The 15,341-nt window shown below is 35.2% G+C and overlaps 1 protein-coding gene across 1 annotated transcript in view; it reads right to left on the reverse strand.

Annotated features, from left to right (window-relative positions):
- LOC733119 (RNA binding region containing protein 1) overlaps window positions 1-13,304 on the reverse strand; it is a gene marked incomplete at its 5' end in the record, with an annotated part of 35,223 nt that extends 21,919 nt beyond the window's left edge. Inside the window, 2 exon segments of the mRNA NM_001047066.1 lie at window positions 6,005-6,131; window positions 12,923-13,304. Of these exon segments, the coding sequence (NP_001040531.1) occupies window positions 6,005-6,131; window positions 12,923-13,144 (349 nt within the window).
- Window positions 13,305-15,341: the final 2,037 nt, after the last annotated feature.

The raw sequence follows: 15,341 nt of genomic DNA on the forward strand, positions 1-15,341 counted from the left end.
ATTTATTCAAAATTCCCGCTGTTCTATTTGTTTCAAAATATTTTCTCTAAGAAGTTCTCTGTGAGTTTCAAGAAGTTTCTTTCAACAAATAATTTTTAACGTGTACAATGTTATACATACAAACACTAAAGATTCGATTGAATATCTAGCAATTGTTTTTGTTGAAGATTGAATTTGTTTTTGAGACTAAAACTACAGGCTTTCAAATGTTTAAGAGGAAACGACGTTAAACATTGAAACACTCTATGGTCATGCATGAACACACTTCGCATTACGTACATAATAATGATGACATCCTGTAAAATTGTAAAAAGCCCAATTTCTGATTTTGATTGCATATTTTATTGATACTGGTACTTTTTTTTTTACTGTCGCCAATTTTACCAAGGACATCTTGGGAGACCGCACGGGCGGATACCACCACACTACTTGTTTCTGCTATGAAACAGTAATGCGTTTCGGTTTGAAGTGTGGGACAACCGTTGAGACTTACAACTTATGTGTCAAAATGGGAAGCGGCATTTACGTTTTTTATGTCTTTGGGCTCCGGTGACCACTTAACACCGGGTGAGCCGTGTCCCATCGAAACAATAAAAAAACCGAATTTCGTTGCCGTAGAAGTTTTTTACAAACCCAAGTTTAGTGCGATTTTAAGTTTTTACCTCTATATTTTTTATAAGTTGTTTTACTTTTTATTTATTTATTGCTTAGTTGGGTGGACGAGCTCACAGCCCATTTAAGCTCAGTTAAGTGGTTACTGGAGCACATAGACATCTACAACCTAAATGCCGCCACCCACCTTGAAATATTAGTTCTGAGGTCTCAGTAAAGTTACAACAGTTCACAGTTCACAAAATAACTTATTTCCCAGTAAAACTTATTAGTGAATCTATACTAATATTATAAAGAGGAAAGATTTGTTTGTTTGTTTGTTTCGAATAGGCTCCGAAACTACTGGACCGATTTGAAAAATTCTTTTTCCATTAGAAGCCGACATTGTCCCTGATGAACATAGGCTACTTTTCTTTATAATTTTTTCTATTTTTATTTTTTTGGTTTCATGTGTGTTTTAATGTTTCCGAAGCGAAGCGAGGGCGGGTCGCTAGTCGTTAATAAATGTATACTTTTTATAATTGTTTTACGACATAGTTATGAATTCAGCTGATAGGGTTGCCGCCGGTGTCGTTCTCGGGGCGCAATCAATTAGAGAGGCTCGTTCACGGAACGTTTCCGTTTCCGAACGCTTACATACTTCCGGAGGGCACGGGCCCCGTCCGAGGTAACGTCGACAACAAAACGTGCGACATAACACCTGATTTACCTTTCCTTAATTGCTAATGTTTTTTTTTTTTTTTTTCGAATGTAGTAGTTTGTTTTAAAGGCCAACACTTCCGTTGCTGAGGGTACATTTTAAGTTAATTACTTAGGGGCTTTACTAGTCGAGTTTTATTCATATGCTGATTTATTTTTCGTGCGGCCCATAGACCCGAATAAAATAAGACAAGGTGGGAACCTTGACCGTGTCCAAGCTACGTTAGTAAAAATAAAGTCCCGTACCTTACTACAACTAAATAGGTTTTATTTCAACTGTTTTCCCTCCACTAACCATCTCAAAATTGTTAATTTTGATTGTATTTCTAGTGACGGTATAATTCACTATTCCTGGTCGGTTTCTCTACAAAAATAAAAGAGCATAATGAAAAATCGAAATGCGCTATGCACCGTTCGGGGTACAATTTTGTATTAAAAGCAATATCCTATTGTACCAATTACAACAAAGTGTAACATGTTAACACAGTATATATTTTAATAATAATGTTTCCTACCCAACGTTTCGTATTTATCGTTCATTATTTACGATGCGATTAAAATTTTATTACAAGCCCGACGAACTGTGTTTTCGTTTTGACTATTTTGTTATTAAGAAAATCATGGTAATGAAACTGGATCAAAAACGGTCTAGAATATTTTTTTTTATTGCTTAGATGGGTAGACGAGCTCACAGCCCACCTGGTGTTAAAGTGGTTACTGGAGCCCATAGACATCTACGAGATCATCTTCTAAGGTCTCAGTATAGTTACAACGGCTACCCCACCCTTCAAACCGAAACGCATTACTGCTTCACGGCAGAAATAGGCGGGGTGGTGGTACCTACCCGTGCGGACTCACAAGAGGTCCTACCACCAGTAATGCAGTACGGTTATTTAAATCTGTCTTATTTGTGAACGTAACTAAAGTACTTAATACAATGTAAGCATAATTAGAGATGCTTACAATGTATAGTTATATATACGATTGAAAAAGATCGATTTGACCATAAATTTAATTGAAATTCGATGTTTATTTACATTTGTTACGTCGTAACAAAGCTCTTAAAGTATAAAATTAATACAAAAAATCATTACACACAAACAAAATAACTACATAGTTGTTACAATGAATGAAAACCGCACGCTTTAACTAGTGAAAGCTTCATAATGAACACATACTTAAGGTATTCGTTGGTACCGGATATCAAATTCTTTCTAGAACATCCGATAACAAACGCCCACAACGTAGGTGGCTAGAAATTTCAAAAAAATATATATAATAGCGAACAACGGGTCAACTGCTTATAAATGATTCTATTTCGCTCGGTTCGCCCTATTGTATTTTTTTCATAACACATTTTAAATATTTAATCAATATTCTAGGTGTTGATTATGACATACTACAACTCGGACAAAATCATTTTCCACGCCCCAAGGTTATTGCTGAAGAGAATTTATCGTTTCAAAATGTGTTCACTATTTGCAAATCGGCTAAGCCAATTTTTAACAAAACCTCCGAGTAGCGTTTCGTCTCATTTCATTAAAATAATTAAAAAAATTCTTATCGAAACTACATTATTAAAATAATACCCGTAATGCACACTCATAGATAAACTTAAATATTATTTTATCTACATCAGTCGTCTATCGGTATCGGCTAATCAAGCGATATAAATAAACATGCCCCACTTATTCAGTTAATAATTAATCGGTTTATTTTTATTACGCGCTCGAATTCGAACTCTTACAGAAAGAATAGATTTAGATTTAATGAATTCCCGATGGCTGTTGCTCTCACTAAATTATTTTAATTTTTAATTGAATAGATAACATAAGACACACGTTTATTTACTTACATCCAATTTTTTTTAAAATATATATGGACAATACCATATTTTCACTATGCAATAGAGACTTAGACCTCATGCCTCAAAGGTAAGCGGTATTCAATTTTTTACCTCCATAGGCTCCAGTAACAACTTGATACCAGGTGACCGTAAGCAGGATAACTATATCTATGCAATAAATAAATAAATAAATTATCCAGGTGTATATAAATTTTGGCAAACGTAACTTTTGTGTTTGTTTATTTTAAATACTTTAAGATACTCAAGTATCACTCAGGTCACACAATCTCATTTAAGTTCTCCACTTATTTTATCAATAGATTTTTTTATTAAGCAATGATCAAACGAAAAACCTTTTTGGAATCGTTTAGGACAAAATGTACCAATATGTTTTTTTCTATATTTACAATAATAATATGGTTTAGAAGCTGTTCAACCTATTTTGTATTACATGATTTACATTAATAATTATTCTATTTTATGCATTTTTATTGGTATATTACGACCCAGGATGAGGAGGCTTGATGACCACCCAGCGCAGACCCTGAGCATTTACGGAAGCTCACACAGCAACGTGAAGTCTATTCTAGTATTGTTAGTTTTAAACCGAAACGCATTTCTTCACAGAAATAGGCAGTACGCATGCCCCATGTGGACTGTCATGGTACTCAAAATGCGGTAGATAAGCATATAACGTCAGGATACTAGGAATATTAGGAATCTTAGGAAGGCAGCGATTTTCAAAGTGGCCCCACAGCAAATTCGTATGAGCGAATAAAGAAACGGACAAACTGTCGTAACTTCTGGCTAGCTGACTATAACACGAGCATATAGTTTTGACGAATAAAAAACAACATCAGATTAAACTAAAGATCTAGTGAAACAACACATGCACGCGACCCCCACATAGTTCACGTATCAAGTATTATATCACACACGAAGCGATCTCCCATTTTTACCCTCACAGACACAGTCGTGGGACCGACAAAAAAAATAATCATGTGCGTTACACAGAAAAACGGCTCCTTTTACAAACAGCTGAGCGATAAGCGACACCTTCGACTATAAAGTACGTACGCGTCCGCTCGACTTATAATCAAACGATGATGAGAACGATCGGAGGTAGCATTATTTCAGGTCGCGAAGGTCAGACTATAAGAGTACCTACATACATGAATGTTTAAATGAATATTTTGTGGCCTTGTTTGTCGTGTTCTATGCGATGGTTTTATAGTATTATCAGGAGAAACAGGTAAGCGTGGCCGGGTTTCACTAGTGTATTACGAAATTACGTTGGGTGAACGATTCACGGCCGATCTGGTGTAAAATGGTTAGCGGAGAATATAGACATCACAACGTAAATGTCAGCCATATTTAGATTTGATGTCTATGTCTGAATTTTAGAGTAGCTACACAAATTATCATTGTTCTAGGTCTGGATTTTTTTTTGTAAACTTGATTTAATTACGTATTTCATTAGCAAAATTTGGTACCTACCTGCGGAATTCGAAAACCGGCATGGTCGCATCGCTCGATACGAGCACACCATGCTCCTTGTTTTTTTGGGCCAAGACGACTTCAAAATGCCGCCACCCATCTCGAGCCCTAAGGTCGAAGTCTAAATTGTATTGTACAACAACTATCCCATCCTACAAACCAGCAGAAACTGGCAGAATGGTGGTACCTACCGGCATGGCCTTTAATACGTTCTACCATTTATTATTAATAATTCGCAAATTTATTCATATGCAGCACAGTCAGAATGACTCATTTTCAATACATACGCTCGGTAGTTTTTGTGAAAAAAAAGAGCTTTCTAAATAAATAATAATCATTATTAAAATCTAAAATTATTCGAACGTGCACTTTATGTAGTACGTACTTAGAAATATAGGTATGATTCATCTGTAAAACTGAATTTATCTAACAGAAAAAAATCTGAACTACGGACAAAGCCGTTTTTGAATTACAATAGAACGATAATTTATCTTGTTTGGTCTATGTAAATGAAATGCGTCTGTTGGAATTTTATTTAAACGTTCGGATATTTTATTCAGAGCACATTTCATGTTTTTTGAACGTGGGTACGTATATATTATTTTTTTATCAAAAAATTGTATTTTTTCTACTTGACTTGCACTTGTTTTGCTTCTTGAAAAGTCAACTTCGAGTTACAAACCGACTAGAACTTAGTTTGTCATAGTACTAGCACCATCATAAATATAAGATTTCTTATTTATTTAGATGAATTGTCGTTAGTATCTTTAACCAAAAGAACGCAATGAATTACATGCAAAATTGTTATTTGGTATTTTTGAATTTTGGCATTATAATCACTGGATCCCATATTATCTTAAACGAATACCATATACTGCCACATATTGGATGTAGTTGTGAGTTAAAAAACCCTTGTCTTATGGCCATATATAAGGGAAACAAGACTCAGTATGGGAAACTTTTTAAAATCAATCTTTAAATAGAAGAAGTTCATCAAATATCGACCATTGGTTCATTTATGACGATTTCAACAAAAAAATGTTATTATGCAAACGAAATTAACTGAATGTAAAAATTCTAAATTAGTGGCAGTAGACATTGCCGTGATGATATAAAATCATCACCTGAAAGATTACTCTAGGTGCCTTCTTCTGAAGAATAATTGGGACCGTGATAATTTTTTTTTTGGGATCGGAGGAACTGCGCATGTTCATTCTAACTTGTCACCGTGGACAACATTAGTATCAATAGCCAAGCAAGCTGCTGCCCAGAAATATTATAGTAATCTATAATTAATTTACCCGTCTAGAATTCTTGTCATTTTAAAATAAGCTACGAAACCAAACTTACCTGGTGCGAGATTCCCTCTAGGTTTAGCTCCAAGAATAGCGAGGTTAACGTTGGCCTTCCTACCATCTATGATGGGATTCGGATCTTTACACGCTCTCTCCGCTGCAGTCCTATCACCCATTATCACCTGAAACAATGAATAATATATTATTTTATTTGCCATTTCAATGTTGTATAGATATGAATTAACAATGGAATTTCGAAATTGAACATGCCAAATCATATTTGGTTTTATGTAAATATATAAAAGTTGATGTTCGTGTGTGTGTGATCTCTATATACGAATATATAGACTGAAACAGCCTCCAACGGGGTCCGTCCCCCTTTCGATGATTTTGACCGTTTTAACGTATCTAATACCTATTCGTCCAATGATCATTCGACCATAATGAATGATACTTATTGTTACTTAATGATACTTCGATTTCTCTTATTGACGTGTTCTCTTTATAAAAGAAATATTTGTTTCCAAATTTTATTTATTTATAATTGATTATTTGGTTGGTAAACGGAGACGAAAATCTTTAACCTAATTAAATGTTTTAGCGTCGCCTATTATATCTATAAGTATACTTCTTAAAATGAGTGATATTTAAATAGTTGACTATTGATCGAGAATCCAAGATTAAAAACGGAAATTTTAACATCTGAATGCGCCGAAAGCAAAAATAGCTGTTTAATTTTAAAGCGCGTATTAAAAATATCTAAAACGCGTCAAACGGTCTAGAAAAGCTGCCATGTCAATCTGTTAAAGATTTTATAAGCTGTATAAATCAATAGTTCGATGAAAATTAATGATCAGTTTGAAAACGAATATGGAGACCTTTATTGGGTGAAAGCCTACTTACTATGTTTTTGTAAAATCATTTTTGCCAAGTCAAATTTTGGGATGATCGGAACAAAACTTTCTTTTTATTTGAATTTCATAGATCACGACTATGCCGCCACCAGCCATAAGACACTATTTTAGTCTCAATTGTACAGCAGACGGTTGTTCCAAGTTTCAAACTGAAACACATTGCTTCACGACAGAAACAGGCGAGAGTCAAAAAGTACTTTTTACAATAAACAATAGCTTGGTTTTGTCCCCATTTTGGACCGAAGGCCGAATCTTCTACGGAATTCCCGCAATATAACTCATGTCCTTCTTTTTCCGTACCTATTCTAGTAACCTCGAGGGGTTATTCTAGATTCATCGAGTAGGGATTAGAGCTCACGGGGTACAAACCAGGAGGTAATGTCCAAGAACGCTGCTATTAACAACTTTGGCTTTACTCATCAGGTAGGTTCTCTGTCTTCGACGAGAATAGAAACTTGTGAGTTTACTTCAAACCTTCGATCAACATTCAAACTGTACAAAGATTTAGATTATTTAAATTTCGAATATTCTGTAAATACCATTGGAACATATTGGAGCACTGAATGTTTTTATATATCGATCAAAACAGAAACCAATGTACACAGGATGGCTTCGAATCAGCATTACCTATTGTAATGCATGCGCAAGTCGCAGGTCGTCACCTCGCCGCCGCTTTGACTATCGAACCAACCAGTCACGTGTGGCCTTCCGTGGTTCCACTAACCCTGAATTATTTAGACTGTCAAACAAGGGCCTGTTTATATTGGACGAGTATGACAATGACGCGATGGAACCGATAGAATATATCTTATGACCTCTAGATAACATACATACCTGTTTTTGTTATTTTATAAAATCATAAATATATACAGTCGCCGCTTTCTTCATTAATGTGCTTTCCATCACGAGTTTTCTGATAAACATCGCTGTCAGCAATAATACCGGAATTTATACCTCTACTGTTTTTACGTAACCAATGAATTTCATACTGTGTACAATAAAGTGTAAATAAATAAATATTAATCGGTCTGTATTGATAAAAATATTAATAAAACTATTGGTCTTTTTTTTAAATGTAAAACTAGAAACGTGGATATACACCTAAAAATTCCCTCGTTATTCTTTCCTTGTTTTTTATTTGATATAGGTATAAAATGAAATATTTAATTTATTTATTTGGGGTTAGTGTTTAGCGGTAAAGACAGACAGACCATAGAGATCGTAATATTTCCGCCATCCCACGTTTCAAACTGGCACGCGGCAGATTTACGTAGGACAAAGGTATGTACATGCCGATGCCAGTTAATATTACAAAAATGACAGTTTTAATTTTCTTAACAAATATATTTTTTTTATGAAAATTAAAACTAACTTGCATTAAAACTAATAACAACATTAAAGCTAACAAATAATAATAATAATAACATATTAATAACATATCTAACATACCTTAGTAACTATAGAGATCTCTTCAGTTTTCAAATATAAAAAATCTGAATTTGCTAGTCCCAATTATTCTAGAACTAATGAAATTTGAATATAATGGAACGCGGGTAATCAATAAACGTGGATTCAGCATGAAACCTGTTTTTTTTTTAAATTTATAACGCTGAATTTCAATCGAGAAAAAAAATTTAAACTCAAATTAAAGCAATGGCATTCAGCATTCAGCCATTGTATGTAAATTTTTATTTAACATTTTGAAAAAGAAACTCTGTAATCGGTTCAGCACACTAATACCGGGTACGTGTTTACGTTCAATTCGTTTATCACTAAACAATAAACAAGTTTTATTGTACTATACTGTAAAACTTATAAAACTTGAGAATCAACGACGGGTCTGCACGATTAGCGATTTAATTAACTACAATTTCATGACTGAAATATACATTTAGGTAACCGGGGATAAGTCACATACGGTCATGAAAATATACATCGATCACACACATACAGTCATAGGAAATAAATGTATATTTAACCGGGGATTTATTAAAAGGAAATACTTTGACAATAGGCAGCGCGATATTAATGTCCAAGAAATTTAAAAGTTAGTTCTAAGCTTTAGACGTTAACGTAAAGTAAACCTTTTGATTCTAAAGGATCAAAACGGTAATTCAATAACTATTTTTCAAAAAAAATTGCTTAGTATTATAAATCTATTAATTTTAATAATTAATTCAACACCAATCACAACGCAATATCGTCGTTCTCAACCAGATATTCGCAAAAACTATAACAGGCTTTACACGAAAACTTTTCTGTAAACTAATGGTCAACCCGAATATGGTTCATTCGAGGTTTGTAGTTTAGGCGGCAATTTTAAAATATACGAACTTTTCAGTTACCTATTTTTCATTCGAAGAAAAATTCAGTCGAAAATCCACTATAATTAATGTAATTAAGCGCTAAAATAGAAGCGCTTAATTTTTGACATTTATTATTGCTTGATCCCTTTCATTTTATTTGTTAATTGATTGGAGGTAGGCTCTAGCTCTAGGATATCTAGCTCATTTCCTCAGTTTCGTCGATGTCAATTGCTTTTGTGTGTGTGTGTGTGTGTGTGTGTGTGTGTGCGTGTGTGTGTGTGCTCGTGTAGGTGGGTGGGTGTGTGTGTGTGTGTGCCTGTGTGTGTGTGTTGCGCTGTGTATAGCAGTAGCAGGATCACCGCAAATTCTTATAACTGCCATTGAAAATACATATATAACGGCAGACGTGATAATGTTTAATAAAACTTTTGGATACCACATTCAAATAAGATTCAAGTTCGAATTCTATACGAGCGAATTTCAACGATAACAATAACAATCCGAAGTCCGAAATTAGATTATAACAATTCGATGTAAAATCTTTAAACAATAAGGATTTGAAGTAACTATACTTGAGACCTTAGAACTTATATCTCAAGGTGGGTGGCGCATTTACGTTGTAGATGTCTATGGGCTCCAGTAGCCACTTAACACCAGGTGGACTGTGAGCTCGTCCAACCATCTAAGCAATAAAAAAAAATAAAAAAAATGAAAAAAAATAAAATTATCTGTAAAAAAATATCTTACAATATAACTAAGCCGCGTGTCGACTGGTATACAATGTGTTGTCAGACAAGTGAACACGCAATTTATTTTGGCGTGTATGTCTCGCAAAAATGGCGTGTTTACATTTCCAGCTGTGAAACGAATGAAATCTGGGAGCGCACTCTTTGAAAATACTTTGAAAAAATACGTCCGCGAACTAACTATTACATTTTACTGCGGTACAATTTATTTGCACGTGTAATCTAATCCAAAAGTTTTTTTTTTTAAAGAAACCAAACAAACTATTATTCAAGCATGTTTGCGCCAAATTAATATTGTAAGAGAGCGTATTAATTAGTTTATGTTTCGATGATTTAGTTGAAAACAAAATAATCATATCGAATAATCGACTAAACACCTAGGCTTCTCAAAACTTATAATGTATATTTTACGGCAACATTATTTCAAAAAGTGTTTACTTTGTATTTATTATATTATCTTTGTGTGTATTATCTTTGTTTCGTGACCTCTACGACGTAGCTGCGTAGAGGGGCGTATCTGAAAACCGCCCAGTGTTTCAGCCACGCCTTTTTAATTAATACAATACTATTAAAACAGTTAATCTTACTTAAACTTGATTATTGGTGCGCGTCTGATTGACCGTGCACAAAAACGGCAGATTTGAAATCGCCGGTCAGGATAGAAATACGAGACGAGACAATAAGAAGTTATTTTCACTTATGTAAACATAATTAATATTATTATTAAAAAAAAGTAAGAACAAAGATACTGGCTATTTCAAAATGAATACTGTTCGGGCAAACACCAAAAAGAGATCAAACCGGAGGCTTCAACGTCAGCAAAATAAAGCAAAAACACATAAAGACACAGTTATTACCTACAGAAAAAATACATGGAATGACACGTAATTAATATTAATAAAAATATGAAAAGATGGTGCTCATAAAAGGTCACGATGGGAACAAGAGATAAAAATTATTTTCCATTTTTTTGTTTTTAGAAAACAAATATTGAATGACAGTTGTGAATTCAAGATGGCTTCTCAACACGATGAGGCACTGACTGAATGAATGAATAAGCAAAAACTTCTTATTGAATGTTGTTATTCTATATTTGTTTGTTTAATCATCCATAATACAGTAAGTACTGGAGTACAGTCATAATAAACTATAAAAAAAACTTAAATTTTGGTATTTTTAAACCGTTTATTTTCTCTACATAAAGATTTTTCATAATAAAAAGCTATTAAAGTAAAAGCAAATTATTTTTAGAATTTTTATTCATCGTACGTATTTACTACAGATGTGGGATACAATCATATGTCAGACCAGATATACATTTAAAATGTATACTCTAAGTATTGCATTATAAATACTTAAATTTAAATTGCAAAAAGCTTTCGGTAGGATTAAAGAGCTCAGAAGAAATATAAAAAAAATTAAAACTACAACGAAAATTTTAATTGGGCACACTATCAAAGCCGATATCTAGAACGATTTTTTGAAGCCGTTGTATGTACTCAAGTTGTGTAAAAACGAATGTCGCGTGAAAAAATTACACAATTATTTTTTAAAAATAACAATACTGAAGTTTCCATGGCCTATTGGGTAACACGTATTTACTGATGTCACTATTATTATTCATTAACTTTACCTTGAACAAAAGATTAATTAGAAGATTATTTCATACATGAAACTAATAAGCTCATTACGTATCTGGGTAGATACAATACAATAACAATCCCAACACCACAATGGCTGAAATTATTTTTGGATGTAATTTTCAGTTGTGTTGAAATAAATTTAACAACGTAATTTTTTTTTATTATAATGAGTTTTTTTTTCAATATTTATGCTGCACTAAATCACAGGTATACATACACTCGTGTTTTTATAATTCTTGTTAAATGCAAATGAAGAATAAAAATATCTTCCAATAAAATTTTATGCAAAAAGACTGATTCAGACTTGAGGGACATGAATGCGTAAACAAAGTTCAGAAGAACAGCGAAGATTTCATTATTTATCTTACTCATCATAATAACTAATAACACGCGCCGAATCGGACTATAATGTCTTTATACTTTAGATAAAAGATACTGGTTAATTTTTGAAAAAGTTTGCTTTAAAAAAAGCATTTTTGAGTCATCGTCATAACAAGTGTAAGGTCTAATTTTAAATACTCTGAAATGGCGTATTAATTTATGACGCGACAAAATTTACTGTTTTTTTTTTTTACTGAAAATTAAATTGGCACTACTCATATGCAACAAACGGTTTATTGTGATTATTACAGTTACTTGGATGTCACGCGGAGGGTGCACCGTGGAACGGGACAGACTCCCTCCCTAGGCCCAAGCGCACCCTAGTCCGAATTGAAAATGGGGTTGTGATTCATTTCCCACGAGCCCTACGCGTTCCAAACAAAATACTCAAACTATATTACGTTTTAACGCTGCGTCTAATGTAATACGTAGTAGAAATCTTTACCACATCTGTTAAATTTACAATTCGCGGTTGCTGTACTCTATATAAACGTTCAGAAAATCATTGTTTCATTGATAATAATGTTAATATCACTAGAAAATCAATTTACACTGTTATCTTTCGACCATGAATGTGAACACGAATAGGCAAATTAGACTAATTTAATTACTGAATGTCTATCTATACAATAAATAGAGTTTATACAGTTTTAACATTATAATTACTTTATGGTAGGTACATAAAATTGGTGAATCGAAACCTGGTATACTATTGTACACCTGTGCGGAACGAGCATGACTTCCGTGTTTATTGTATTTTTGCGATATTGCTCGTATGTGCACCCAGCAGCGACTGGTAGCTAGGTAAATGTACATAGGTAGCAATGAAGTGCCGATAACGTGTTACCGGTGCGATAGCTACGCTTATTTCAGAATCCGTGGAACTCGACTGCGCGCGAGCATTAAAGTCTACGTGTCACTTTACATGACGCTTTCATGAAACAGATTGTTGAAATTTTAAAGTATAATATTTTAAATCTTACAAAGCCATATCCTCTGCTCTTGTTGGTTTGTCTGTCTGTAATGACGACGGCTTCTTCGATGTCGCCGTAAACCGCAAAATGTTCCCGAAGGCTTTTGTCGGTTGTGTGGTACGGCAGTCCACCGACGAAAAGTTTGGTCCAGGTGGTATCTTTCTGGCCCGGCAATGCGCCCAAAGCCAGAAGTCCATCGGACTCGGCCGGCAGAGCGCCCGCCATCAACATGCCTTGCACCGCCTCCGTTGCGCCGGCCACCTTTACACTCTTGAAACACTATCACAACCGCGAACGCGGTCTTTGAGTTTATTACCCACGCGAGTTCACTTGTAAACACTGAAGTGCGTATTGGCGGGTGACCGGCGTGGTAGTTGAGCGCGGACTGATGTACGATGCACGACTAACGACAGTACGTTCGCGTTCACAGCGCACGTGGCGCTCCGATACTAATTTTAGCCCCCGCCGCGCCCCCCTCGTCACCAGATGCGTCGGCACCCGTCTGCCGGGCGGGCCACATGCGTTGCGTGCCCTACCATGTCCTGCTGCCTGCTACCCTCACGCTTCGCGCTCAGTGATACGCCTCGTTATCACGGTTCGTTTGTTCTTTGCTTATCAAACTTTCTGGGACTTCTCTTGAGATTGCGGTATCAAATTCAGTATTTGTCAAAATTTTAAGTCTGCTTTAGTTGAATTAAGCAGATGCATTTTCAAAACCAATTTCTGAACAAGTATAGGTATAAGTTAAGTGGTTCTGAGCCTGGCCTTTGTCCACGGGCTACGTTGAGTACTTAAAATTAGGAGGGTAAGCTAGTCTCTTTTGGAGACTGTAATAATATTAATAATAAGGGTGTCTACTATGCAGATATGTATTAATAAATCAAATAGTATTCTATTAATTTTAGAATTACATTATTAACGCGAATCTATGCTTGCTAATTGAACTTTCACATACCTAGTAATAGAGCAAAGAATCAGCATGATTTTTTGCGACGAAATACTTTAAGAGCTTCGTGAGAAGAGGTCACATTATTCTGGTACTTTAAAATTGTGTGGCCGCAAGGCACTCCTTTTGTTCTAATAATATGAAAGATCAACTAGATCGTGGTATAGCGTGTTGTGGTCCCCCACTGCTTTTGCTAGGGCTAGTATTAAAAAATTCTCTCAGGTTGAGGTGTAACACACGATCAAAACGTCAAATGTCCTAGATGTAAAAAATCACTTAACCAAGTTATTCTTAATCTATGTGAGGCTCTTATCAACAAAGCGCGTAAAATAGCTTTATCATACACAGACTAGTCTTATAAAAGCAAAGTCGGGTCAGGCGCGTTGATACAAGATAGTTGATAAGATTGATGTTACGTTATTAAACATAATACCATACAATTATCGGGTTCATTATTTTTATTTCAAACTTCGTTGGGGTTCCATGAACTCAAGTTTTTTTATTGTTTAGATGAGTGAACGATTGTTGGAGATCATAGATATCACAATATGAACGGTGCCACTGGCCTTGAAGCACGGAGTCAATATTTCAGTTGGATGGAATTGATGTAACGACTGCCCCGCTCTTCAAATCGAAACATGTGACGATACAATAAGTCCTATTACCAGCAAGTACCAGTTGGTGAACGCAGTTCTCTGACATGAAACTCAGCGAACGCTGCTGCCCCTTCATCAATTCAACGTCGAAGACGCTCTTATACGCCTTTTATAAGAAAAGTGGAAAGAGATGGTGCATACATAAATAAATATGATTTTTTTCTTTTAAGATATAGTAAGTTCTTGTATATCAAAAGTCATCCTGCGCATGCGCATGGTGGGCAGCGACTTAGCTCTGCCACTGGCATTGCTGACGTCCATGAGCGACGGTAACCACTTACCATAAGGAGGGCAGTACGCTGATCTGCCTACAAACGCAAAAAAAAATTGTATTTTTATATGATATTCTCCGAATTATTTCCCTGTCGATAATCCCGACCCAATGTATCGTTTCGAACGTGTGTACGGAAGGATTTTGGTTTTCTGCTCCACATTTCCCATTCAATTCTGTTGGCTTCTAATTGCAAAACTAGCCATTGGTCCTATATGGAACTTCTACGCTCATCCACAGAGACAGCTTCTACGATGCTCACGGTTACGATCACGACGACCGTTCATTAGAATACATTCTGAACCCCACAACCCACGACCCAACCTGTGTCTAACGACTCTTTCCAAGTCTTCTCAAGCCCATGAAATCTACAGAATTGGACTAGAAACTGGAAACTAGATCTACAGAAATACTTCAATTCGTCCTGTCTTTTGTACGGTATGTCCTATATTTTATCAGTGCGTCCTACCCGTGCTTACCTACGGAGCCGAAACGTGGACACTGACTATGGGACTGGTCCACCAATTAAAAGTTACTCAGCGAGCTATGGAGCGA

Source organism: Bombyx mori, chromosome 5 (assembly GCF_030269925.1).
Source record: "Bombyx mori chromosome 5, ASM3026992v2".
NCBI classification, from domain to species: domain Eukaryota; kingdom Metazoa; phylum Arthropoda; class Insecta; order Lepidoptera; family Bombycidae; genus Bombyx; species Bombyx mori.